Source organism: Phocoena sinus, chromosome 4 (assembly GCF_008692025.1).
Source record: "Phocoena sinus isolate mPhoSin1 chromosome 4, mPhoSin1.pri, whole genome shotgun sequence".
Classification (NCBI taxonomy): domain Eukaryota; kingdom Metazoa; phylum Chordata; class Mammalia; order Artiodactyla; family Phocoenidae; genus Phocoena; species Phocoena sinus.
Genome location: NC_045766.1, coordinates 61,490,373 through 61,514,216, shown reverse-complemented (window position 1 = coordinate 61,514,216; position 23,844 = coordinate 61,490,373). Strand labels below are relative to the sequence as shown.

General features: G+C 56.9%; 2 protein-coding genes across 8 annotated transcripts; one reads left to right on the top strand and one right to left on the bottom strand.

Moving 5' to 3' along the window:
- The first annotated feature begins 228 nt into the window (after nt 1-228).
- CLCN2 (chloride voltage-gated channel 2) lies at nt 229-14,507 on the top strand. Of its 4 annotated transcripts, none has more exons than XM_032631536.1 (24): nt 229-494; nt 2,749-2,905; nt 3,053-3,184; nt 3,528-3,656; nt 3,743-3,876; nt 3,982-4,059; nt 4,149-4,227; nt 4,330-4,455; nt 4,553-4,637; nt 4,728-4,829; nt 5,700-5,784; nt 5,922-6,077; nt 6,462-6,531; nt 6,776-6,886; nt 7,106-7,319; nt 7,645-7,778; nt 8,022-8,194; nt 8,321-8,435; nt 8,653-8,726; nt 8,959-9,018; nt 9,161-9,199; nt 9,372-9,476; nt 13,726-13,812; nt 13,944-14,501. In XM_032631536.1, exons 1-24 carry the CDS (start codon nt 420-422, stop codon nt 14,136-14,138), a joined length of 2,715 nt encoding a protein of 904 aa, XP_032487427.1. In that variant the 5' UTR covers nt 229-419; the 3' UTR covers nt 14,139-14,501. The 4 variants fall into 4 exon arrangements, with proteins under 4 accessions (XP_032487427.1, XP_032487428.1, XP_032487429.1 ...); XM_032631537.1 differs by having other exon boundaries at nt 6,782-6,886; nt 13,944-14,317; XM_032631538.1 differs by lacking the exon at nt 3,528-3,656 and having other exon boundaries at nt 13,944-14,507.
- On the bottom strand, nt 14,445-23,794 carry FAM131A (family with sequence similarity 131 member A). 4 transcript variants are annotated; one of them, XM_032631542.1, is made up of 7 exons: nt 23,077-23,794; nt 21,802-21,862; nt 20,674-20,816; nt 18,414-18,507; nt 17,997-18,179; nt 17,724-17,840; nt 14,445-16,191 (listed from the first exon to the last, which is right to left on the bottom strand). In XM_032631542.1, the coding sequence occupies exons 4-7, from the start codon at nt 18,481-18,483 to the stop codon at nt 15,716-15,718; spliced, it is 846 nt and encodes a 281-aa protein (XP_032487433.1). In that variant the 5' UTR covers nt 18,484-18,507; nt 20,674-20,816; nt 21,802-21,862; nt 23,077-23,794; the 3' UTR covers nt 14,445-15,715. The 4 variants fall into 4 exon arrangements, with proteins under 4 accessions (XP_032487433.1, XP_032487432.1, XP_032487435.1 ...); XM_032631541.1 differs by lacking the exon at nt 21,802-21,862; XM_032631544.1 differs by lacking the exons at nt 21,802-21,862; nt 23,077-23,794 and adding an exon at nt 21,456-21,779.
- Between the last annotated feature and the right edge of the window lie 50 nt (nt 23,795-23,844).

Sequence of the window (23,844 nt, the reverse complement as noted above, 5' to 3'; positions counted from 1 at the left end):
GACCCCGCCCGGCCCCTCCACGTGCCAGTGGACCCGCCTCCGCCCTGGCCCGGGCGCCGCTCTCAACCACCCGCCTCGGCAGAGACTGGGTCCGGGCTCACGCGTTCCAGGCGCCCCCTGCCGCCCCTCCCGAGCCAGGGAGGCGGCCCCAACGCGGACCCCGGCCGCGTTGGGCCGACTCCCTTAGATGGGCCGGCGGGCGGAGCAGCACGGTGGGCACCGCCCTCGGCCCGCCCGCCGAGGAGGGGACGAGAGCGGGAGGCTGCGCCAGCGGCGCCCGCCTGGGGCCCGCCGCACTCTGCACTCGGCCGCCCAGGCTACGGGGACAGGACGGGTGTGGGCGCGGGCTCTGCGGGCCGGGAGGCGAGTCCGGGCCAAAGCCCGAGCCGCGGCGGGAGGCCAGAGGGCTGTGAGCGGAGATGGCGGCGGCGGCGGGGGCGACGGCGGCGGAGGAAGGGATGGAGCCACGGGCGCTGCAGTATGAGCAGACCCTGGTAAGTGAAGCCAGCGGAGCCCTGAGGAGTGTGCTCCCGGACCGCTGCTCCTGGTTACCCGTGGAAGCGCGAGGACGGGGACGGGGGCGGGGGGGGGCTACCCTAACCCCGCCCCAGCCCTCTGAGCTGGGGAAACTGAGGCTCGAGGGCCTGAGAGCCTGGAGTGCTAAAGGGTGGAACGCTGCATGCAGGTTTCTGGCTGAGGCTGGGGGCCTGCAGACGACAAGGACTTCAGGTGCCTGTTCCAGGTGTCCTTCCCTTTACTCCCCCCACCAACGTTTTCTTTGCTCCTCCCCACTGCCACTTGGGTCCAAGTCTCAGCACCCTACCACCCCTTCCCAGCACCACTCACATGCTTGAACTTTCTCTTTCTGCACTGAGTCTCCACCATCTGAGACATTCCTTCTGTCTCCACTATGTGCATGGCACTGCTAGGAAGATGATCAGACCCAAACCCAGCTCCGGCCCTTACCCCTGGGAGCTGGCAATCCAGCACTAGCCGAAACCCCTCAGTGGATTCTCTGGAAAAATGTGGCCTGCCACCCTGGGGCACAGGAGCCTTACGGGAGGATGGGTCAAGCAGGAGTTGGGACCTTTGCTCATCTGACCCTGGGTGTCCAGCCCCACCCCCACCCCAGGGCTGTCCCTCAGTGTCATTAGAAGCAGGGGTCCTGGGGAATCTGCGCCGACTCACAACCACCACTGCAACTTAGTGTTTGAGAAACCTTTTGCTTCTGCTTGTGTCACTGGGGTGGGGGACCCAAACTCTAGGGAAGGGAGTGGGTCTTGTAACTCTTTTTTATCAGCATGGGCCAGAATTTGCCCAGGAAGGAGGCAGGGAAGGAACTTCTCCAGGAGAAGGGGGCCCGGGCTGTATCTGAGGCTAGGAGGTGCCCAGTTACAAGAAAGAGTGACTGGATGAAACACGATGACAGGGAGAGGTGGCAAAGGTGAGGGTGGAGCAAGGGTAGGGGGTAAGCCTCTGCACAGGGTGGGATGTGTCTGTCAATCTGCGTGGGACGCTGGTCTAGCAAGCCAGGCACCAGCTACCTCTCCATCTCCTTCGCCCGGTCTCTATCTCTGGAATGAGTTCTCAGGGTCAAGCTCTCTCCCTGGCACTCTGTGCTCCAGCCTCTCCCTCTTGTCCTTCCGATCCCTTTGTCTTTCTGTCACTCACTCACCTCCCCCTCCTGCGCTGTCTGCCTCTTTATTACTCTACTCTCTCTCTTTTCCTCCTCCCTTCTTCCCCTCTGGTTTCCTTCTCTCTCTTCTCTGCCCTTTCCCCTAGACTCTCTTTTCCCCCTCTTTCTTCTCCCGCTGGTTCACTCTCGTCCCTTTCCTGCGCTCGAGCTCTCTTTCTCCCTCTCTCCCTCTCTCTCTCTCTTTCCCTTCCTCCACCCACCCCCCCCCCAGCCCCAACAGGAGCCCTTTGTGTCCCGAAGCTCTGCGGGTGGCAGCCGGAATCTACTCCTCCCTGCCCCCCAACACACACCCAGCTTGGCAGGTCTAGCCACTGCTCAGCCACTCTCGGATCCCATCACCCCAGCATTCACGGTCACACTCTAGCCATCTGCTTCTGCTATCCCCCAACCCACCACTGGTCTCAGGGCAGCTCCAGAATGGGGCTGAGGCCACCAAGCACTCTCTCCCCATCCAGAGAGGCTTTCCACTCCCAGCTGGGCTGGCAGGCTGGTGGGGGGTGGGTGTGGAGAATGGGGACAAGGGGATTAGGGTGGGTGGGAGGGTGCAGCTGAGTCGGTTCCAAGCCAGAGGCCCAGCAGGAACGTGATAAGGATTGGGGCCCCGCCTGTTCCTAGGCCCAACGCAGCTGCCCCCGGTTCCATGAGGCCCTTATTGTTACCCATATGCCCTTGACCATCCCCTATTCTCTGACCTTCCCTCCTCCCACTTGCAGACTGCCGTAGGTTTTTCCGTCTTTTCCTCCTCTGGGGCCTTCCCTCCCACTCCTCCTTAGTGCTCCGTGCCTCCCCAGGCTTGTGAGAAGGGGACCAATTATTCTGCCACCCCCAGAGCTGTGTCCCTGTACCGTGGCTGTCCCCATCACTCCAGCCAGGACAGCCCCCACGATCTGCAGTGTGCATTGTTCCCATACCCCAAGCCCAAGTGGGAAATATGGGTTCAAGAAGGGGTATATAATGTGGGGACTGGGAGAAGGGGAGTTGAGGCCCCAGGAGCCCTCCCTCCATCCCCACTCGGCCCATGTCTGCTGACCCCCATCTTCCCTGTTTCTCAGATGTATGGCCGGTATACTCAGGACCTTGGGGCCTTTGCCAAAGAGGAAGCTGCTCGGATCCGTCTGGGAGGGCCCGAGCCCTGGAGGGGTCCACCTTCCCCTCGGGCTGCCCCAGAGCTTCTGGAATACGGACAGAGCCGTTGCACCCGATGCCGTAGTGAGACCTGGGTTGGGACAGGGGACTTGGCTGTGCTGTGCTGAGGGGGTCCGAGACCATTAGAGCTGCCTGTGGGGGGCGGGGCGGGGGGACAGGGGTAGGAGCACTTTGGTGCCAGCCTCCCCTTCTTCCCTTCCCTGCTCCCAGTCTGTACTGTACACTGCCATAAGTTCCTAGTGTCCAGGGTTGGTGAAGACTGGATCTTCCTGGTCCTGCTGGGGCTCCTCATGGCACTGGTCAGCTGGGCCATGGACTATGCCATCGCTGCCTGCCTGCAGGGTGAGGACAAGGGCTGGTGGGGAAGGGCTAGGGAGAACCAACCTGCCTCCTTTATGCCACACTTGTCCATTGACCACTTCCCCCGGCCAGCCTGACTGCCCCATCTTCAGGCATAATCACTGCCACTCCCATAGGCCACAACTTGTTGCCATGCCTGTCCAACTGACCCTCTTACCTATAGTGATCTTTGTCTCCGTGCATGCCCTCTAGCCCCCTCCCTACCCCTTGTGCCTGTGCTCTGTGTGATATTCCCTGGGACACCTTGTCACACCAGTATGTCCAGTGGCCAGGCGGGGACTGGGTGTGCGCTTCGGAGCTCCAATGGCACATCCTCTCCCCACAGCTCAGCAGTGGATGTCCCGGGGCTTGAACACTAACCTCTTACTCCAGTATCTGGCCTGGGTCACCTACCCCGTCGTCCTCATCACTTTCTCTGCTGGATTCACACAGATCCTGGCTCCTCAGGCTGTCGGTACAATAGAAGAGAAAGAGAGGGCAGAGATGGGACCTCCTGAAACCGGCACATCAAATGACTGTCCTGGGATTGTGCCTTTCCAGGGTCCGGCATCCCCGAGATGAAGACCATCTTGCGGGGAGTGGTGCTCAAGGAATACCTCACCCTCAAGACCTTCGTAGCTAAGGTTATCGGGCTGACCTGTGCCCTCGGCAGTGGGATGCCCCTCGGCAAAGAGGTAAGTGCAGGTTAGGGAATAAAGGAGTCCATCAAGTGGAGGAAGAAGCCAGGCCAAGGTCAGGGTGTGCCCCTTCCCCACTCACCACCTGCCCCCACCTCCCAGGGCCCTTTTGTGCATATCGCAAGCATGTGTGCTGCTCTCCTCAGCAAGTTCCTCTCCCTGTTCGGGGGCATCTATGAGGTAAGGGGGACCTTGGGAGAAGGCAGAGGGGAGGGATGGGCTGCTGAGCCCACACTAACGCCGACTCCCCTTTCCACCGCTCTCGCCAGAACGAATCCCGGAACACAGAGATGCTGGCCGCCGCCTGTGCCGTGGGAGTGGGCTGCTGCTTTGCGGCACCCATTGGAGGTGGGCAGTCAGGTCAGCCCCAGCCCTGCCCTTGGGTCTGAGACGATAGGCCAGGCCCAGGCCTCAAGGGGCGCTCTCCTTGCCCACACCCCGCCCCCGCAGGTGTGCTCTTCAGCATCGAGGTCACCTCTACCTTCTTCGCTGTGCGGAACTACTGGCGGGGCTTCTTTGCCGCCACCTTCAGTGCCTTCATCTTCCGGGTCTTGGCAGTCTGGAACCGTGATGAAGGTGGGGGGACCTGGGGCATGAGAGGAGCCCTGAAATGGCTCAGGTGGGGACCTCCGAGGCTACAGCCACCTCCCTCTGCTACTCTGCTTCCCTTCAGAGACCATTACCGCTCTCTTCAAAACCCGGTTCCGGCTTGACTTCCCCTTCGACCTCCAGGAGCTGCCAGCCTTTGCTGTCATTGGGTGAGGAGCCGAGGGAGCTGAGGTGGGTCAGAGAGGAGGAGGTAAGAGAGGGGAGACCTCCTTTCACCCAGGTGCTTGTTCCCTCTCCAGTATTGCAAGTGGCTTCGGGGGAGCGCTCTTTGTCTACCTGAACCGGAAGATTGTCCAGGTGATGAGGAAGCAGAAGACCATCAACCGTTTCCTCATGAAGAAGTGAGTTGACTCTGGGGCACTTAGGGTTGTGTGAGGGTCGTGGCCTGGGGGAAGGGGGGTGACAGGTGAGATGGTAGATAGTGGCCCAGTCAAAAACAGGCACTCAGTGGTGTTTTCCAGACTGAACGTTTTGACTTTTATTTGAATTACCTGAAAATTGTCTCTTTTGGATTTTTAGTCAGTGGCAGAGGGCATTTTGGATCAAAGGCTAAGGCTTCCTGTAGGCTCTTGGCCTGGCCCAGATAGCAATGCTCCCTGGAGAATGTTTGAGTCTTAGTTCTTCCCTCGTGGAGCACAGCTCTCTCAGTTGTGACCCTGAGGATTGGGAGTGGGGAGACCTGAGACATGACTTCTGTTGGGACTGACGTCCTTCAGGGAAGGGGCAACCAACTGAACCTGCTCCCTTTGGCACCTTCGGTCAACTTCATGAGTGACCCCGGCTTCCCCCAACACTGACCTTCACTCTTTTTTTTTTTTCTTAACCTCTTTATTGGAGTATATGTTGTGTGACCTTCCCTGTTAAGTCACCTCAGAGAAACAGACAGAGGCAGAAGAAACTTGAGCGTGAGGGGAGGCGTCACGGCTTAGAGGTGTCCAAAGAGGGCTGGGGGGATGAATTTTCTGCTGGTGCTACCCACTTAGGGAGTCAGGAGCCAACAGAAAGGCATTTGGGTTCATTATAACCCTGGATGGCCATCACCCTCAGAGACGTGGTATCATGGATGGCAAAGGGGGCCTTCTTTCAGAACTGTGTGCTTTTATGTAAGAGCCAAGGCCCTGCTGTGACCTCAGCCCTGAGGTATGTGAGGGCACCCAAGCCTATCATCAGTCTGTAGTAAGTATTTGATGCTATGAAATCTACATCTCTAGACGCCTGCTCTTCCCGGCTCTGGTGACCCTGCTCATCTCTACTCTGACCTTCCCCCCTGGCTTTGGACAGTTCATGGCCGGACAGGTAACCCCAGGCAGAACAGGAACTTGTACTTTCTCTTGGGATGCATCCCTTCTAAAGCCAACAGTCCCTGCTCTCCTGTGGGCCCCTTTCCTTCATCCTGTCTGTGCCCCAGCCTGAGGCACCCTGTTCACGTACAGCTCTCACAGAAAGAGACACTGGTCACCCTGTTTGACAACCGGACGTGGGTCCGCCAGGGCCTGATGGAGGAGCTTGAGCCACCCGGAACCTCACAGGCCTGGAACCCACCACGCGCCAACGTCTTCCTTACCCTGGTCATCTTCATTCTCATGAAGGTGGGGCTCCTTACATATGTATAGCCAACATAAACTTACTAGGTGTGGGGCACTGTTCTAAGCGCTTTCCGTATGTTAACTCCTTTAAGCCTCACCACAATGCTGTGAGAAAGGTACTATTAGTACCCCTGTTTTAAAGATGGGAAGTCGAGGCACAAAGAGGTTAAGTAACTGGCCCAAAGTCACACAGCTAGATGGCAGGGTGAGGATTTGAACCCAAGCCACCTGGTGCCTGAGTCCTCCTTTCCTTCACCTCTGGGGGATTCCAAGATAGCTGGGAAGTTTGTGCCTGACTGATAAGCAAGGTAGGCTTCTGGGGTGGAGCTGGCAGCTGCCTGGGGCCTGGAGGTGTCTCTACCTGTTTGAACGACCTCCTGCCTGCAGTTCTGGATGTCTGCACTGGCCACCACCATCCCAGTGCCCTGCGGGGCCTTCATGCCTGTCTTTGTTATTGGTGAGTCCTCAGCTGCGGTTCTCCCAGCCTGCACCCTCTGGCTGCCCCCTGGCTGTCCCCTGTCTGCCTGGGAGCGGGGTTTTGGTCCAGTACCTGCCCCCGCCCCCGCCCCCGCCCCCGCAGGGCAGTCCCCTGCACTGAATGACCCACCGGCCCCCTCCCCTACCCTCTGACCCTCTCTCTTCCTAGTGTCCCTGCCCACCCCCTCCACTACCTGTTTCAATTCCCACCCCCCTCCCTGAAGGAGCAGCATTTGGGCGTCTGGTGGGCGAAAGCATGGCTGCCTGGTTCCCAGACGGGATTCACACAGACGGCAGCACTTACCGGATCGTGCCTGGAGGCTATGCAGTGGTGGGTGAGTGCTGCAGGTCCCCGTCTGTCTTGGAAAACCCCTGGCTGGGCCACAGGGCCAGAGGCTCTGGCGCCCCCTGCTGGCAGAAACCAGGCTTCTCTCGGCGGCAGAAGCCCACTCCCCAGGATTGTACTGGGCAGCCCAGAGGGTCCCTACAGGACTGGCGGGTGGGGTCATCTGGGGCCTGGGCACCCTGAGGAGACTGAGGGTGGCTGTCCCCAGGGGCGGCTGCGCTGGCAGGAGCAGTGACACACACAGTGTCCACGGCCGTGATCGTGTTCGAGCTCACAGGCCAGATCGCCCACATCCTGCCTGTTATGATTGCCGTCATCCTGGCCAACGCCGTTGCCCAGAGCCTACAGCCCTCGCTCTATGACAGCATCATCCGAATCAAGAAACTGCCCTATTTGCCTGAGCTTGGCTGGGGCCGCCACCAGTATGGAGGACTGGGTGACAAGGGGGGAGCGGTTGAGGGGCAGAAGCCACCCTAGGACTCCCTCCCACCCACCTCCAGCAAGGTCTTCAGCCAGTGAGGCTGGGAGACCAGCCACCCTGCTCCCTCCTGGCCAGAGCTGCCCTTGTCCACTCCCTGGGGGAGCTGTGGCTGACCCACCCCATCAGAACGAAGGCAGTAGGTACACCTTGGCCCTTAGCCCTTGTCCCCATAGGCTCTGGGGCCTTCCTCACAGCCCTGGGATAGTAGTGCTCCGGGCTACCCTCCCCATGCTGATGGCAAGCCACGTGCCTCTCTCTGCTCTCAGGCAGTACCGGGTGCGAGTGGAGGACATCATGGTGCGGGATGTTCCCCACGTGGCCCTCAGCTGCACCTTCCGGGACCTGCGGTTGGCACTGCACAGGACCAAGGGCCGCGTGCTGGCCCTAGTAGAGTCCCCTGGTGAGACCAGGAGAGGGCCCAGGTGTTAGGGTCATCTGCCCGGGTCGCTGCTCAGGAAGGGGGAGGGGCAGGAGCTCAGGACCAGTCTCCTTGGTTCCAAAGGCAGTAAGCTAGCAAACCCAGCCAGGGTTTCCCTCGGGAGTGTGGTTTGTGTCCAAGGCCCCACACTGGGTGTGAGAGAAGGTCAGGGGGGTAGGAGGGCCTCACCCCCAGCTCCTGAGTCCTCCCACCTGCTCTCTCCAGAGTCTATGATCCTCCTGGGCTCCATCGAGTGCTCACAGGTGGTGGCATTGCTGGGGGCTCAGCTGAGCCCAGCCCGCCGGCGGCAGTACATGCAGGAGCATCGAGCTGCCCGGACCTCTTCCCCCTCCGATCAGGAGAGTCCCCCCAGCCCTGAGACCTCCCTCCTCTTCCAGGTGAGGGGAAAAGCCCCATGGCAGGGGCACCCAGACTTCCTAAATGTCATTGTGTAGACTGTTTGGGAGGGTGACTTAGAGGTGGTCCAAGGCCACGGGCTCCCCAACCCCTTCCTCCCTGTGCAGGTGAACACAGAAGACTCGGGCTTCCCTACAGCCCGGGGGGAGACTCACAAGCCCCTGAAGCCTGCTCTCAAGAGGGGGCCCAGCAACACCATGAACCTCAAGGAGAGTCCCACAGGTGAGCCCATCTGCTAGCACGACGGAGCCAGAGACCAGCCCCGGAGATGCATTAGGGTCCCTGCCCAACCTTTTTACTGGAGCACATCCCAGCTAAGAGGCTGCCCAGATGGGCCAGGAGCAGAACCAGGACACCTCTCCCCTTGCCCTCCTCACCTCTCCTGATCCTCTCCAGCAAAGATGACATTGCCCTCAGGGCCTTGTGTTTGGGAACACAGGGAACATGGAGCAGGCAGGCATCACCCTCAGAAGCCTCTTCTGTGGCAGTCCGCCCCCCGAGCCTGCTTCAGAGGTGAGTGGTTAGAGCCTCTCCATCTGGCTCTTTCTCTCCAGCTCTCTCTCTGACGCTGAGACCACCTGTCCGTTAACCCTGCAGTGCCTGCCTCCACTCTCCCTGCCCTTCTTCCCTCCTGGATATCAGCTGTCCCTGCATTGTGCCCTTCCTCCCAGCCCCACCACTTTCCCTCACCTCCCTCCTCCCTATAACATCAACTCCTCTTCTCTCTGGTTTGGCGCTAACAAAGTTGGAGAAGTCGGAAAAATGTGACAAACGCAAGCCGAAGAGGGTCCGAATTTCCTTGGCGGTAAGTGCTCCCTCTCTTCCTGCAGCTCAGGAGCACTAGACAGGGAGGGCCGGGCTCTAGGCAGGGTAAGCTTCCCCTGAGCTGGTGAGATACACCACCTCCCCCAAGCCCCTAGCTGCCAACCTTCCTTCCTCTCTCCTAGAGTGACTCGGACCTGGAAGGCGAGATGACCCCTGAAGAGGTAAGGTGTGACTGGACTCTGGACTCTTCTTCCTGAGTGTGTTCGGTCATCATGTTGGCTGCTGTCCCCATGGGAGGGACCATGGGGTAGGAAGAAGGGCAGGCCAACTTTCTAGGAGGTGAGAGCAGCTTTTGGTACTTTCTCCCTAACCCTCCTAGTCTTGTCCCCTCAGATTCTAGAGTGGGAGGAGCAGCAACTAGATGAACCTGTCAACTTCAGCGACTGCAAAATTGACCCTGCCCCCTTCCAGCTGGTGGAGCGGACCTCTTTGCACAAGGTAGGGCCAGAGGCCCAGGGCCACCTGGGCTCTCAGGAGCACAGGGTGGGGAGCTAAGTCCTCCCACAAGTTTGGACTCAAGCCAGTGGGGAAAAAAGAGACAGGAGAGAGTGGGCTCTGTGCTAAGATGTTTTTCAAACACATTGCTTCAAACGATGGGAGGCCAGGAGCAGGGCCCCTTAGCCTCTTCCTGCCTATGGTGAAGCCAAGCATCATTTTTCTTCTGCTCAGCCTTGCCCCCAGGGAACTCTGGACCAAAGCGGCAACAAAGACAGGGCTGGAGCTGGGTGGAAGCCAGAAGCCCTCTGACCTTCTAGAGTCAGAGCTAGGCAGGAGGCTGCCAGCGCCTGACAAGGCTGATACACCCACGCTGAAAAAAATGGGTGAGAAATAGGCAGGATAAGAAAATCTAATAAACAAGCGAACAAACATCCAAGTAGGATTGGGGACACTGCAGAGAAGAGATAAACAAAGATGAGAAGTGCCTAGTGGGGGGCTTGGAATGTCAGACCCCAGAAAGTCTGACTCAGTGTAGGCCAAAGGAAAACTGGTAGAGACACAGGAAGATAGCTCAGCAGAAGGGCACAATGGCCTGCATAAATGCAGAGAAAACTGGAGTGCAGACAGGTTGGCGGTGGGTGAGGCTGATGCTAACAGAGAGCGGGGGCTGTCTTTGCAGGACTGCCTCGGGCCCCCCAAGAATGGCGCAGCCGGCATCATTGGGCACCTTCAGGCCTCTGAGCGAAGGCAGGGAGTACAGGCACACCCAGCAGGCTGCTTGGGCAAAAACCAGGGGGGCTTAGCTAAACTGTTGACAGATTTAACGTGCAAGCCTCTGAGCACATTAGACGGGGAAAGGGGAGGAATTTTCCCAAGGTCTGCAGCTAGGGCAGCTAGCTTAGACACAAACTGTGCCCAAGAGCCAGCCTAGTGCAGACAAGCAGGGCAGGAAGAACAGGGGACGAAAACAAAAAAGCAAAAGGTAATAAAGGAACGTATAAGCCTTTGGGTAAAGACCTCGGATCAAGATGAGTGGGGAACTGCAGTGCAATTGCAAGAAAAAAAGAAGATAGGCCTGTGAATAATACATTTGGCTTTTATTTAAAGCCTTTCTTCCTAAGACCTCTAAAGCGTTTCTATCACCTTACTTAATCCTCAGACGTCACACGATGATCATGATAATGCTGACGTGTTTTTTCTTAGTGCCTGCTACCTGCCAGGCAGTGGGCTAAGCTCTTCACATGTTTAATTTAATCCTCACAACCACCCTATAAGATGGGTATTGTGATATTCTAGTTTTTCTATTCTAGTTTTTTTGTTTTTTTGTTTTGTTTTTTTTTTTGTCTTTTTGGCGGTACGCGGGCCTCTCACTGTTGTGGCCTCTCCCGTTGCGGAGCACAGGCTCCGGACGCGCAGGCTCAGCGGCCATGGCTCACGGGCCCAGCCGCTCCGCGGCACGTGGGATCTTCCCGGACCGGGGCATGAACCCGCGTCCCCTGCATTGGCAGGCGGACTCCCAACCACTGCGCCACCAGGGAAGCCCCTCTATTCTAGTTTTTATGAGGACATTGAGATTCTGAGAGGTTAAGCAGGTTGGCCAAGGTTACACAGCTAGTAAGTAGCAGAACCAGGGCTGGAATCCAAGATGGTCTGACCCAAAAGCCTGTGGATTTAACCATGTTAATACACAGGGAAGCTGAGGCAGTGAGGAGGTTACTTGCCCGAGTCAATATAGCAGAGTCAGGCCCAGAGGCCAGATTTCCTGGCCCCAATCCCAGGATTCTTTCAGAAGGCAAAACTGACCCTCTTTCTGTCAATGCACTGTTTCCAAGCCCAAGAAGTATGGGCCCTCCAGTGGGCTCCCTGGTGTCTAATTAAATGAAAATGAAAAAGAACAAAGTAGGTGTTTGTTGCAAACTTAAAAATCAGAGGAAGAAATGAAGCCTTTGAGGAACCAACTAACAAAAGTATAAAGAACTGAAAGTGATAAGAACATACAAGATGAGAATTCAAAATGTCCTTGTAGGCCTGAGGAGTCAGTAAGTAGTAGCCCAGTGAAGTCCAGGAAAGGAACATGCAGAGGGAAGAGGAATACACTGGAGACTATTTAGGAACCTGTGCCACTGGACGTCCCCGTACCATCAGAGTGCCTCATTCATTCAGGGCCGCCTGCAGAGCAGCAGTGGGTGGAGGGGGGAAGCTAGAGTGCCAGCGGGCTGAACCCGAAACCTTGTCACATTTCTTAGCCTCTGTGCCTCACTTTCCTTCTCTGTAAAATGGGATCGTTGTGCCAACATAGGTTTTTCTGAGGATTAAAGTTGATAACATGTGAAGCACTTAGAACAGTGCCCAGCACATAGTAAGTATTCGATACATGTTAGGAGTTACTGCTACTACTTATACTGAGAGGTGAACAACAGGAGACTTTAAAAGATGGTGTCGTGAGGGAAGGGCTGAAGCGTGGAAGAAATGGATGTTCTCAGAAAAGGATGAGTGATTATCTGAGGCTGGAAGCTGGGGTGGCTGGCGGCATCTGAGGCTGGAAAGACAGGCTGAGGCGAGTTTGGGAAGGGTCTTAATGGGCCATTCTGGGGAGTCTGGGGTCTAACTCAAGTTTGAGAAAGCTCTTAGGATGGCAGAGCCAAGTTGGAGGGAAGGGAGGCAGAAAGCAGAACCCATTAGGATGTTGCAGCCCTGTCTGGCGAGGATGGTGAGGAGGTTGGGGGAAAAGTCAGAAAGTCAATCCGTAAGGCTTAGTGGAACAAGTGGTTTGGAACTCTAAAAAGCATATAGTCTGCCAGAAGCTCACTCTGATTAGGTTGGTGGAGAACAGAAAATCAATGGGAACTATTTAATAGGATCCTTGGGAGAAGCTGAGAGGGATTATTAAATGATAAGGCAAGGCTAAGGGATTATTGAAACAGGAAATATAACGATATGTTTCCCTCTGAAGTCTTACGAAGAAATTAAAGATAACTTGTAGCACATAGGATTCAAGTTAGATATGAGGAGGAACTTGCTAACCACATGACAGTTATGACATAGGCATGGAAGGAGCACAAAAAAGTGTATTCTAAAACTGAACTTCTATCTCTTTTTATAATTACTGTCATGTCTTAGATGGAGAATTTAGCACTGTATAATAAAACATTTTTAAAGTGTTAAGATGATAACAGTGAGTTCTGAGTAAGTGGTACTCAGGAAGCTGGGTTATTAATGCCCATTTTGATTCAAATAGTAAGCCAAAACACTTAAAAGTAAACTCAAAACAGTGCGATAAATGATGGGCCAAAAATTCCAGGAACTGCTGAGTCAGTAGTGTTTTTCAAGACATCTGGCCCAAGAAAATCCACTTAGAGCACAAGGGGAACTGCCTGACAATTTCTGAACCCTTGGTGATTACATTGGAAAGCCTGGGGGGAGGGCCCGAAGCAAGAAAAACATGGGGGGATGGGCGTGACTGTTGTCCTCCTGGACTGCAAGCTACATCTCAAAAGGACCCGGGATGCTACTTGGGCCCCAGAAAAGGCAAACTGTTTGAGAGATGTAGAGTGCTACAGGCCAAGATTGGAGGGGTACCAAAACTGGCCAGCCAACTGAGAGCCAATGGGAAGCATGTATCAGACGCAGAGGTGAGTTAGGGGCAGAGGATTCAGGGCCAATACCCCTAAGGGGGAGTGGGGTGCGTGTGGAACTCCGGTCCATGACTAATTGGACAGCTGCATGGGATGACTGGGGCTGTGCTTCCTCCTTCTGTAATGTGATGAAAAGTGAGCTGGGGCTGCAAGGCCACTTCTTCCTGGTGACCTTGAGCGAGTCACTTCAGCTCTGACCTTCATGTTGCCTCTCCTGTAGAATGGGTATCGTACTTACTTCTCAGGACACTACTGAAATTAAATGTTAATGTAGGAAAGACCTAGCCCGGTGCCTGGCCAATCATCTGATGTCGTATTTCAACAGTTGTTCTCTCCTCTGTCCTCCTTTCTAACGTGGGACAAAGAAGCCTTCCTCTGTCCCTTGCTCCATCAATGTAAGCAACATAAAGATTCCCACTATCAAGCTTCTGAGGCCTGGTTACAGAAACATTCTGTTGTTCTTCTTTTTCCTCCAGTGGTTCTGTCCCCTTCCTCACCATCCATCCTCACCCCTTCTACTGCCCCCCACCACCTTGTTCTGGGTCCCTCTGGCCTATAATCTAGAGCTGTCCCCTCACACATCAAGTCCAATGTGTTTTCTCCCCACCCCGCAGACTCACACCATCTTCTCACTGCTGGGAGTGGACCATGCTTACGTCACCAGTATTGGCAGACTCATTGGAATTGTCACCCTAAAGGAGGTGAGATGATAGTGACCACTTCCACTTCCAAAAAGGCTCAGAGGCTTATGTCCAGCCACCTGGGGAAGTGCTGGGGAGGAGTCTGAGCAGGGAGCTTCGAGTTCACACATCTGATCCTCTCACCTTTCCAGCTCCGGAAGGCTATCGAGGGCTCTGTCACATCACAGGGTGTGAAAGTCCGGCCGCCCCTTGCCAGCTTCCGAGACAGTGCCACCAGCAGCAGTGACACAGAGACCACTGAGGTGCATGCACTCTGGGGGCCCCGCTCCCGCCACGGCCTCCCCCAGGAGGGCAGTCCTTCTGACAGCGACGACAAGTGCCAGTGATCCCCTCAAGGGGTGGCCTGGGATGGCAGTGGCCATGGCTGTCGGCCCAGATCCTGCAGCTCTCCTGTTCCTTCTGCCTTGGGAAAACAGGAGCTCCAGCCCCGCTTCCAGGCCTGGGGTGCTAGCGTCTCCTGGCTCATCCTACCTGAAATCTGACCCAGTGCCCACCTGCAGCAAATGTTCCAAGGGCAGGAAGGTCGGCACTGCCCTGACATGACCCCTGCTCCCCCTTTGAGGGAAGGGGTAGAACTAATATGGGTTTATACTGGAACCTCCCGTGACCAGATGTATATAGAGATTTACAAAGATTTTTATATTAATTTAATAAAACAAATCCTTAAATAGAACAAAATAAACACCTAATGAGCCACTTCTATGTAGAATGCTTGTGCCCACCGGCTCTTGTTCTTACCTCGGGCCCCCTCACCTGCCAAAGCCTACAAGGCTCCAGATCCAGCAGCCGCCCACCCCCCGGCAGCCATAAAACTCCAGAGCCTGCTGCGCGTGGAGCGCAGGGTCTGCGGAGGCCACCACCACCACTTGCTCATCAACACCCTGGTTGGGGCGCAGTCCCCCAGTAAGGTAGCTTTGGCCTTTTGTTCAGCCAAGAAAGGCACTACCCTCTTTCCTCCCCAAGGAGAGACGCTCCCTCATGACTGTCACGCGTTGGCACCGTTCCTGCTGACAGCTGCCCAGCCACCTGTGTGGCCCCCTCGTGGCCCTCTCTGGAAGAACATCCAAATCACGGCTCCGTGGCAACCAGAGCCATCCCCTCTTCCAGCTCCACCCTAAAGAGAACTCTCGAGTGAATGGGGCAGCCCCCGGGCTGAGAGCCACCAGGACCCTGCCCACATGTCCTACAAGTAGCTGGGAAAGGGCCCAGACCCCGCCAGGGGGGCCAGGGAAAGGGCCGAGAGTACAGGCCTTCATCATTCCAGTGCCTCCCAGAGAAGATCCGACTGAAAGAACAGACCAAGACCCCTCTTTAGGAAAAAGAAGATTTAGAGATGATGGACAGGTGAAGCACAGCACGAGCCCAGCTGGGCGAGGGGCCCTTGGGGGGACAGCTCAATCCAGAGGCTCCAGGAGGGTCAGAGCCACCCCCCACCCCGGGCGGGGGCAATTCTGTCAAGCACTACACATGGACTCGGAGGTGAGGAGAGAAGCAGAGGAGAGGCAGGGGGAGGGGGTGGGGAGGCAGGGCTCCCTCCCACTCCACCCCACACAGCCCAGTCACAGCTGCCCCCATAGGGGTTCACATCACCCAAGGGGGAAATGTGCACGTGGTGGTATTGATTTAAGAACATGAACATCACTGTCTGCCACAGCTGTAGCCATGCCCCAGGGGCCCCGGGCAACCCCCGGCAAACCCCAGGAGTGGGGGCAGGACATGCGCCCCCAGCCTGGCCCCTGCCTCCTCTGAACACTTTCATGCAAACACACAATGGAGGAGTGAGTGCTCCCAGGAGCCCTCCAGGCTTTGGAGCTCTGCTGGAAGCCTCGCCCGTGCTTGGGCACAGAGGCTCTGCCCCCAGCAGCGGCCAGGGGACACATGCCACCACCGGGCATGATTTGGGTCACTGTTCCTCTGGCTCCACCTCATCCTCGTCTAAGGACACCACCCCAGAAGAAGCTACGTCAGAGGCTTGCCGCTGCCGTTCCCAGCTGCTCGCTGGCGGCAGGCAGAGCGGCTGGCAGTCCTTGCAGGGGGCTGGCTCCTCCTCAGCGGGAGAAAGGCAGGACTCTGTGAGGGGCGAGTTGTAGAGCGAGTCCTGGGCCTCCAATGGGCCCAGGCTGCGGAAGGCACTTTCCCGGCTGTGGGGCAGTTTGGCGAGGAGCAGCTCATCGCCCAGCAGCTGGGAAGCCAGGCGGGCCGGGGAGCCCAACAACCCGTCCTCCAGGCTGCACAGACTAGAGCACAGGGTCTCTGGGGACACGGTCTGCGAGCAGTCGCTCTCGGGTTCCACGGAGCCCTGGCGCATAGGCCGGGAGAATCGGTGGCCGGTGAAGAGGTCCTGGAGGTGGGGCCCCAGGGGCAGCTGCCCAGCCATGTCTGCAGGGGGAGAGAAAGAAGACAGCCCTGCTAGCCCCACTTCAATTGGCCAACCTGGAATGGAAGCCACATCCTCTCAGCTCCACCCTCACAGGAGCTGAGTAACTTGGAGCAAGTCACTTAACCTCTCAGTGCTTCGATTCCCTTAATGGTGAATTGGGGGTTATAAATTTACAGGGTTCTTGAGAGAACAGACTCTGGTACACCATATGAAACAAAATACACAGGGATACCATACATGGTGCAGGTTGTTCACTGCACAAGGGGAGCCTGTCAAAGGCAGTGAGTGAGGGCTGAAATTCAGCACTCACTCTACCCACCAAGCAACATGCTCTAGCATGGGTCTGTGCCCACCAGATAAAGACATGCCTTTTTCTAATTTGCACAAAGATTCCACATAGGCTAGTAGTGGCCTTGGATAAATGTTAGTTATCATCATTATAGCAGGAGTCAAAGCAAGCCTGGAACTCAATTAAACAAAAACGCTTGTGGTTCAGGCGTCCAAATCAGTCCCCTCTAGACCACAGCAGCAGTCTCCAATCTGCTCTAATGTATCGCCCACCTTGGAGAACTTGTTAATTAGCTGGAGGGGTCGGGGCGGGTAGAGGCAATGATCTTCAAAGGCAAAGGCGGGGGGGGGGGGGGGGGGGGAAGGTGGCCTGTGAGGTTTGAGCCCAGAAGCTACAGAGAAAGTCAGCCATGTGGTTCAGAGAATGGAAGATGAAAGGAGGGCCTCTGCACAGCTGCACGGCCCCCCGCAGGGTCCCCTCTGCATGCCCTGGCCCAGAGAAAGGTCCACAGGCAGGCCTTGGCTGGAAGGCAAGGATGCTGAGCTGGAGCCAGCGGCCCTGTGGGCAGTCCAGGCCCAGCAAGCCTTCCTGTTTGCCTGGGGCCCCAGCCCTGTGAGGAGCTGTGCTGCTGCACTGCGGCTCCTCTGCGCTGCCACAGCCAGCCAGAAGCGGACCCTCTCAGAGAGCAGCTGCTGAGAATGAATCAGTGAGGTCTCTGGGACTTTTTTTTTTTTTTTTTTTTTTGTGGTACGCGGGCCTCTCACTGTTGTGGCCTCTTCCCATTGCGGAGCACAGGCTCCGGATGCGCAGGCTCAGCGGCCATGGCTCACGAGCCTAGCCACTCCGCGGCATGTGGGATCTTCCCAGACCGGGCACGAACCCATGTCCCCTGCATCGGCAGGCGGACTCTCAACCACTGCGCCGCCAGGGAAGCCCTGGGCCTTTTTTTTTTTCAGGACTGCAAAGCCCAACTGCACAGACAGGCAGAGAAGGCTCAGCACCTGTGGAAGAGGAACCACTCCATTTCCAACTGCTGACTGCCCACCCACAAGCGTAGATAGCCCACCTACCCCTTGAATGTCAAGGACCGCCTGGACAGAGTCTGTCCCTCTCCTCTCCCCTTCCACAGATTGAGGACATTCTGGATCTCCCCTTCCAAAACAAAGGCCAAGCTCTGAATCACAAGGCCTATCAGGCAGTTCCAGCCCAGCTGGCAGCACTAGCAATGGGATGTCCCCTCACCTGAGTCAGTTCCCCCAGCAAAGTCCTCATCATAGGATTCATCGGTGGAGTCCTCCCCATCCACTGATGACCATGCCCGGAGCTTGGCTTCTGCAATGGCAAATTGCTCGGCCACTCCTGAGAGGAAGGACACAGAATTCGTTTAGCAGAGAGAATGAACTAAGACTAGGGCTCAGCTTGGACACAGGAGAGGGTAGACACAGGGGTGTAGAAAGACTCCAACCCCCACATCAGGCCCAAGGAGAGGCACACGAGCATCCCTGATAAACCCACCTGCTGCAAAGCGAGCCTCTTGTTCACCCTCACTGAGGTCTGAGTAGGAGGAAAAGGCTGATTCTAGGGCAGCGGGCGAGTCACTTGGCTTGCTCCAGCCCTTCCACTCAATGAGGTGAGCCACTCGGCCCTGGGCCATGGCAGTGGGCTTGGTCACGTGGTCCTTCACTACCTGGGAAATACCTGAAGGTGGGCCAGAGTGAGGAAAGCTGGTAAGGGGAAAGACCAGGGAGCATCTGGGAGGGAAGTGGTAGGGTCCACATGTGCCCTTGGGTGGGAGGAGGAGGCTGGGATTCATCTGAGAAAGAGAGGAAAAGGGAGATCCCAGCAAGAGCTCACAGGATACAGTCCCCAAGGGCATGTGCAAAAGGGCAAAGAAAGGACCAAATGGCCAGAGGCACGGGAGAGGGTGCATACCATGCAGGGAGGATCTGGCCAGCGCAGCAATCTCCTGGATAGTTAGGGCTCTTCGGGACTTGGGCAGCATCGCGACTGTGTCTCCAACATTCACCTTGGGTGACAGCATGAGAGGGTGAGTGCCCCTCTGACAGCAGTGTCCCCCAGATGCCCGTACTCCACCCAAGGCATCAAGCGGATATGGGAGCCGAGAAGAGATGCCAGAGCATCTCAGATGTCCCAGTGGCTGCTGGGATATGTAAGAGGGTAAGAAGCCAGGATCAGCAAACTGTGTCCTCCCAGGGAGCAACAGAGACTCCGTCAGGCCCAAAGAAGCAGAACTGCAGCTAACCCTCCACCGTCCCAGCTTGCAGAGGGGAGGGAAGCAGGTTGGCAAGTAAACGGAGTGGGGCCTTTGAGAAGAGCAAAGAGGAGGGGACAAGGGTATGGGAAGAGGGACTTCCCTTCAGGTCCTCTCTCCCTTGCCCCTCTCCTCCTCTCAGTCTTCTGACCCCCATTCTAGCTGTTTCTAGAGCCTACAGCATGACCAAAACCAAGCCCAACACCTTCTCCCCATATCTGGCCCTGCTTCCAGATTTCCTGACTTTGCATCACCCCACCATTCGCCCATTCAGCCTGGCTCCAAACCTCAGCTCTCCCCTATCCTGCTTACCCGTATCTGTTGTTAAGACCTAATGATTCCATCGCCAAACTGTCTCTCATACTACCCTCAACCATTCCACTCCCACTGCCACTGCCCTTCCTCAAGGGCAAGCCCTCAGTGCCCCTTGCCCAGATTAGCACAAGTGGTGGTCCCCCAAGTTCCAACTCACGCTGAGACTTGGAACACACTGTTTTCTCAGCCCAGAATGTTGTGTATGTAAGTGTTCCCCTCCCCCCTTCCCATGACTGTCTGGCTCTTTCTCATCTTTGAGGTCTTGGCTGAAATATTACTCTCTCAGAGGGCCTTCCTGGCCACCCTACCAGTAGTCCATCCTCCCTCTGCAGTCTGTAACAAGTCACCATCCTCAATCAACGTACCCCATGTGTGTCATTATGGTCTATTTCCTGTGTTTCCTTATTTCTTGTTGATCTTTAGCTCTTTGAGGAATTTGGTCTCTCTTGGTCACTGCTGTACCCTTGTGTTTAACATAGCACCTGGTACACAGTAATCTCTCAAAATACATAGGCTGAATGAATGAGGCAAAGTATAAATGTAAACAAATAATTTTCCTGGAGTGCAACTGCTCACAATATGTCCCTATTTAAAATCTTTCCTGGACTCCTCCAAGGCCCAGTGAAGCGCAAGCTTCACAGTCAGGCACTGAAGGAACCCACTACGTGAGGCCCCGGCCTCCTTCCAGGCCTGCTTGGAATCCACCACTGATCTCCTCTGCCCAGTAAAAGTCCACTTCCCCACCTTCCCTCCAGGCAAAGGAACGCAGCTTTCCCCTGGGCGAAGAATGCCATCCTTGCCTGACAAAATGCTCCCTACCATTTAAGGCCTGACCCTCAAGTGCCACCTCCCATTACGTTTTCAGTCCAGTTTCTCTCTCTGTCCTCTTGGATGCCTGCAGCCCCACCTTAGCGATGCCCTTGCATCTCTCCTGAGGGATCTTGGGATGGCAAAGCCTGAGTCTGATTCACCTGGGTTCCTACCTCCACCCTACCCCTGGCTCAGCACTCCTTGGCAGCCCGGGGAAACGTTTCCCTCAATGAATGAATGAAGTCAGAGGCACACGCCCCCTCCTCGGCATTGCCTAGCTCTCCTCCGTTACGTTCCCACCCCTCAGAAGAGGGACTCCACCTGCCCCTTGACCTCAGGCCCACCCTGTCCCTCCCCTTCAGTACCTGGCTGACAGCGCCCCCAGGGTGGTGCCGGCAGCTTCTGGCCAGGCCTGGGGGGAGGAGCACCTGGTGGGTGTTTCCTGGCTCGCCCCCCTCCCACCCATCAGTCCCCCCAGCCACCGCCATCCTTGCCTGCGCTCACGCAGCTGCGGCCCAGGCCCAGAGAAAAGGTGTATGTCTCCCTGGCAACCCATCACCATGCAACAGGGTCTCCAGGGATACGGCCCGGGATGCGCTGACGTCAGGGCCCAAGGCGCAAGAAAGCCCGCCCGCTGGCACAGCGCCAAGCAGAGCAGACCGGCATGGGGGCGGCCTTGGGGCCCCGCCGGCCGGATAGCGCCTCCGCTCGCTCGCAGGAGAAGGGAGCCAGGAGTAGGCTGGCGAAGCGGGGTGCGGCACACCCTCCCCACTACCAAAACCAGGGGCCCAGCACCTCTGGCAAGTCCTGGCTGTCCACTGAGGAAGGGCGGGAGGACCGGCTCCAGCCTCGGAGGGTCCGAGCAGATCCCAAGGAAGATAGAGAGAGGCCCCGAGGAAGTTCGATCCACTCCACAGCCCACGCCGGATCCGAGGCCACTGAGGGGTGGGGGGAAGGCTTTTCAGCGGGGCTCCCACTTCTGCCGAGATCCCCATTTTCATCCGGGGTTGCCGTTCCATTTCTCCATACCACCTCCCCCACCTCCCAGAATATAAGCATCCACCTGGAGCGCTCCGCAAGTCTGAAAGCCCCCATCCCACAGCCCTGAACTTCAGGCCTCCGGTTGCCCTTTTGTGGCAGCCACTCCTCACCATCCTCCTCAAGATATATCGTGTCATCAAAGCCCTAGGTATGAAACCTAAACTTTGATAAATTCGGAATTTTCTCAGGTTTCTCAGCCTACCCATTCCTCTTGGAAAGCACACCACAGTCTTCCACCACCATCACCACCACCAACTTGGACCCTTTACAGGCTTGCTCTGGTTCCCTCCTCTCGCCAGCCACAGCTTGTGCGCAGCCCTTTACTCTTCTTTTCTGACAAACCCGTGATTTTTTCTGACTTTCGCCCCAGTCCCCTAAGGCTTTTTCTTAATGCCCTGTTCGGCCCCAACTTGGTTGCTCCTATTTCAGCCTGGTTCCCAAAATCTAAGCCAGAGTAATTTTCCTCTTGCCACATAAGCATCCTACTCCTCAGCTTCCCATCACCTCCCAAATCACATCTGCGTCCCTGATCTCACCTCTGCGACTTGTCTGACAAGTCCATCGTCCTCCAGGCCCTTCACGCTGCCACAGAAACATTTTGCCCAGCACAGAAATCATAGGCATGCTGGCTGTGTTGATGCAGAGAACCAAAAGCCCAGAACTGCTCCAGGCTCAGCTCCCAGTTCTGTTCCTATTTTGGCTCCGGATGCTGAGCCAGTCCCCTCCCCACTTGGAACCTGTGCCTAGTCACATAAGGAGAACACTTCTGCCTCATGGCTTTGAGGAGGTGGGAGTGCCAGGGCCCAGCTGAGCTCTCTGGAGCTCAGGGAGATGAGGCTCATCCCCTAGACAGTGCCAACAGGCAATGTTGTGCCAACTGACCTTTAGCTGGAGCAGCCGTCTCTGTCCCTGAGCCTCAGCCAGCTGGTGGTCCCCAGAAATGCTACCAACCAGAAGGAAGACACAAGGTTACAGGCCATCCCTGGCTGCCAGCTGGTACCTAATCAGGGCTCTTGAGGCTAGTCATGAGGTCAGCCAAACTCTCCTGACTAAAGGAGGGATGGCTTCCTGAACTCTAAGCCTTAGCAGGGCCAGAGGAATCAGAGCAGCCTGCTGCTTCTCAGCTTCAAAAGTCATGAGATTAATTTAGAACTACAAATCCCAGAATTCCTCATGTGAACCCAAGTAAAGTACAAATCTCAGCTAGAGTCTCAGCTCCAAAGAACCTCAAGTACCACACATACTAAGGCCTGTGTGACTGACCGCCTGCCCTGAAAGCCCAGGACCCATTCCAAAGCCAGCCCTCAATGTCACAAGCTCCCGCCTGGCCTAAGGCGTGGAGAAATCCATGACACTGGAGTTAAGTAGGCTGGCCCACCTCAGACACTAGAACTACGGCCAGGCCCCAGCGTGCACCACCATCTGTGGGAACCAAGGCCCCAAGCAGGGATCAGCAGTTGTGGGAAGGATGCCTTGATAGCCTCCCTTGGGCTCCTGTTTCCCTCCACAGGGTAGGGTGATTTTGTTTCCATTGGGAGTGGGGTAAGGGAACTAAAACAGTTTTAAGAGGTGAGAGGTGATCAGGTGCTCACAGGTGCCCCCAAATGGGGCCGCGGTCCACTTCATCAACCTGCAGACTCTAAAGCAGGTGACAAGTTTAGTCAAAAACTCCGTGGTAGGGAGCATGGCCAGCGTTTCCAGACTACCTCCTGAAGGGGGTTGGGACACAGCTCGGAGAGGCAGGTTCCCAGCACAGGGCCACTCCCAGGACAGTGAGAGGAGAGATGTAGGCAGAGGGGGGTGATCGTGAGTGGGCGTGCAAGGCCAGTCGCCACGGGCTGGAGAGGGTTGACCAGCCCCTCTCTAGGCTGTGCGCTTCCTGCCACCCTCAGCGGTGGGGAGTCAGGCGGAAAGACCACGAGTCCACCCCGCAAAGCCCAGAGGCAGGCAGCAGGCCTTTAGGAGCGAGCCCGAGTCGGCTAAGCCCCCTCCCGGCTCGGCCCGCTCCCTCCTCTTGCCGGGCCCGCCTCCCCAGTGCAGGCTCCTCCCTCTCCCAACACCAGCCCCCTCCTCAAGGCCCCCCCCCCACCCCCGCGGCCCGCGCACCGGGCAGCCGCAGCCAGACTCCCCAACACCGGCCCGGCCTCCGCCTCTTACCCTGACCCGCCGGGCTCCGAGAGCCGATACAGCCCATGGCCGGGCACCCAGGCACGCTAGCCCGCGCTCGGGGCCCGGGCCATCGCCTTGCAGAGGGTCGGGCCGCGGCCGCCACCGGGGAGGGGAGAGCCCGTGAGAGGGGAGGGGGTGGGAGCCGCGCGTCCGCCAACGCTCCCGGGAGAGGGAACCGGGCTGGTGACGTAAGCGCGGGGGCGTGTCCACCCCCGCGTCACCACCCAAAGCGGGCGGGGCGAAGCGGACGTCACAGCCACACAGATGGGGTCTGGGGCCGAGTCCGGCGAGAAAAGCTCGTCCTCTGCTCCCAGACCCGACTGCGGAGTGACCTGAAGGCAGGAGGGGTGGGAACCGAAGGGACGGGGCACGGACAAAGACTCACTGGGCCCGTGCTACCGGTCATACTGCATGGGGACAGAAAACCTCATTGTGTCCAGGGTTCTCCTCTTTTCAAGATGAGACCTTCAAGCCATAGGTTTCAGCTATAGACGGCCTGAAACCCAGGGCCTTCACACACGAGTCTTCATCACATTCTGGTAGGAGCCGAGACAGGCAAGTGTGTTCTATGAAGTACCCCACAGCTGTCTCCCCCTTCTCCCCTCCTAATCAACAGTGAGCCTTACCATGTCCACTTTGAGGGCCAACCCTCCAGGAAAGACTCCCTAGCCCTCCCGATCATGGACAGGGGAAGAGGCAAGAGGGGTGCCAAGTTACAGAGAACAGTGCTACAGTGCCAGCTCTGGAAAGGAGGTT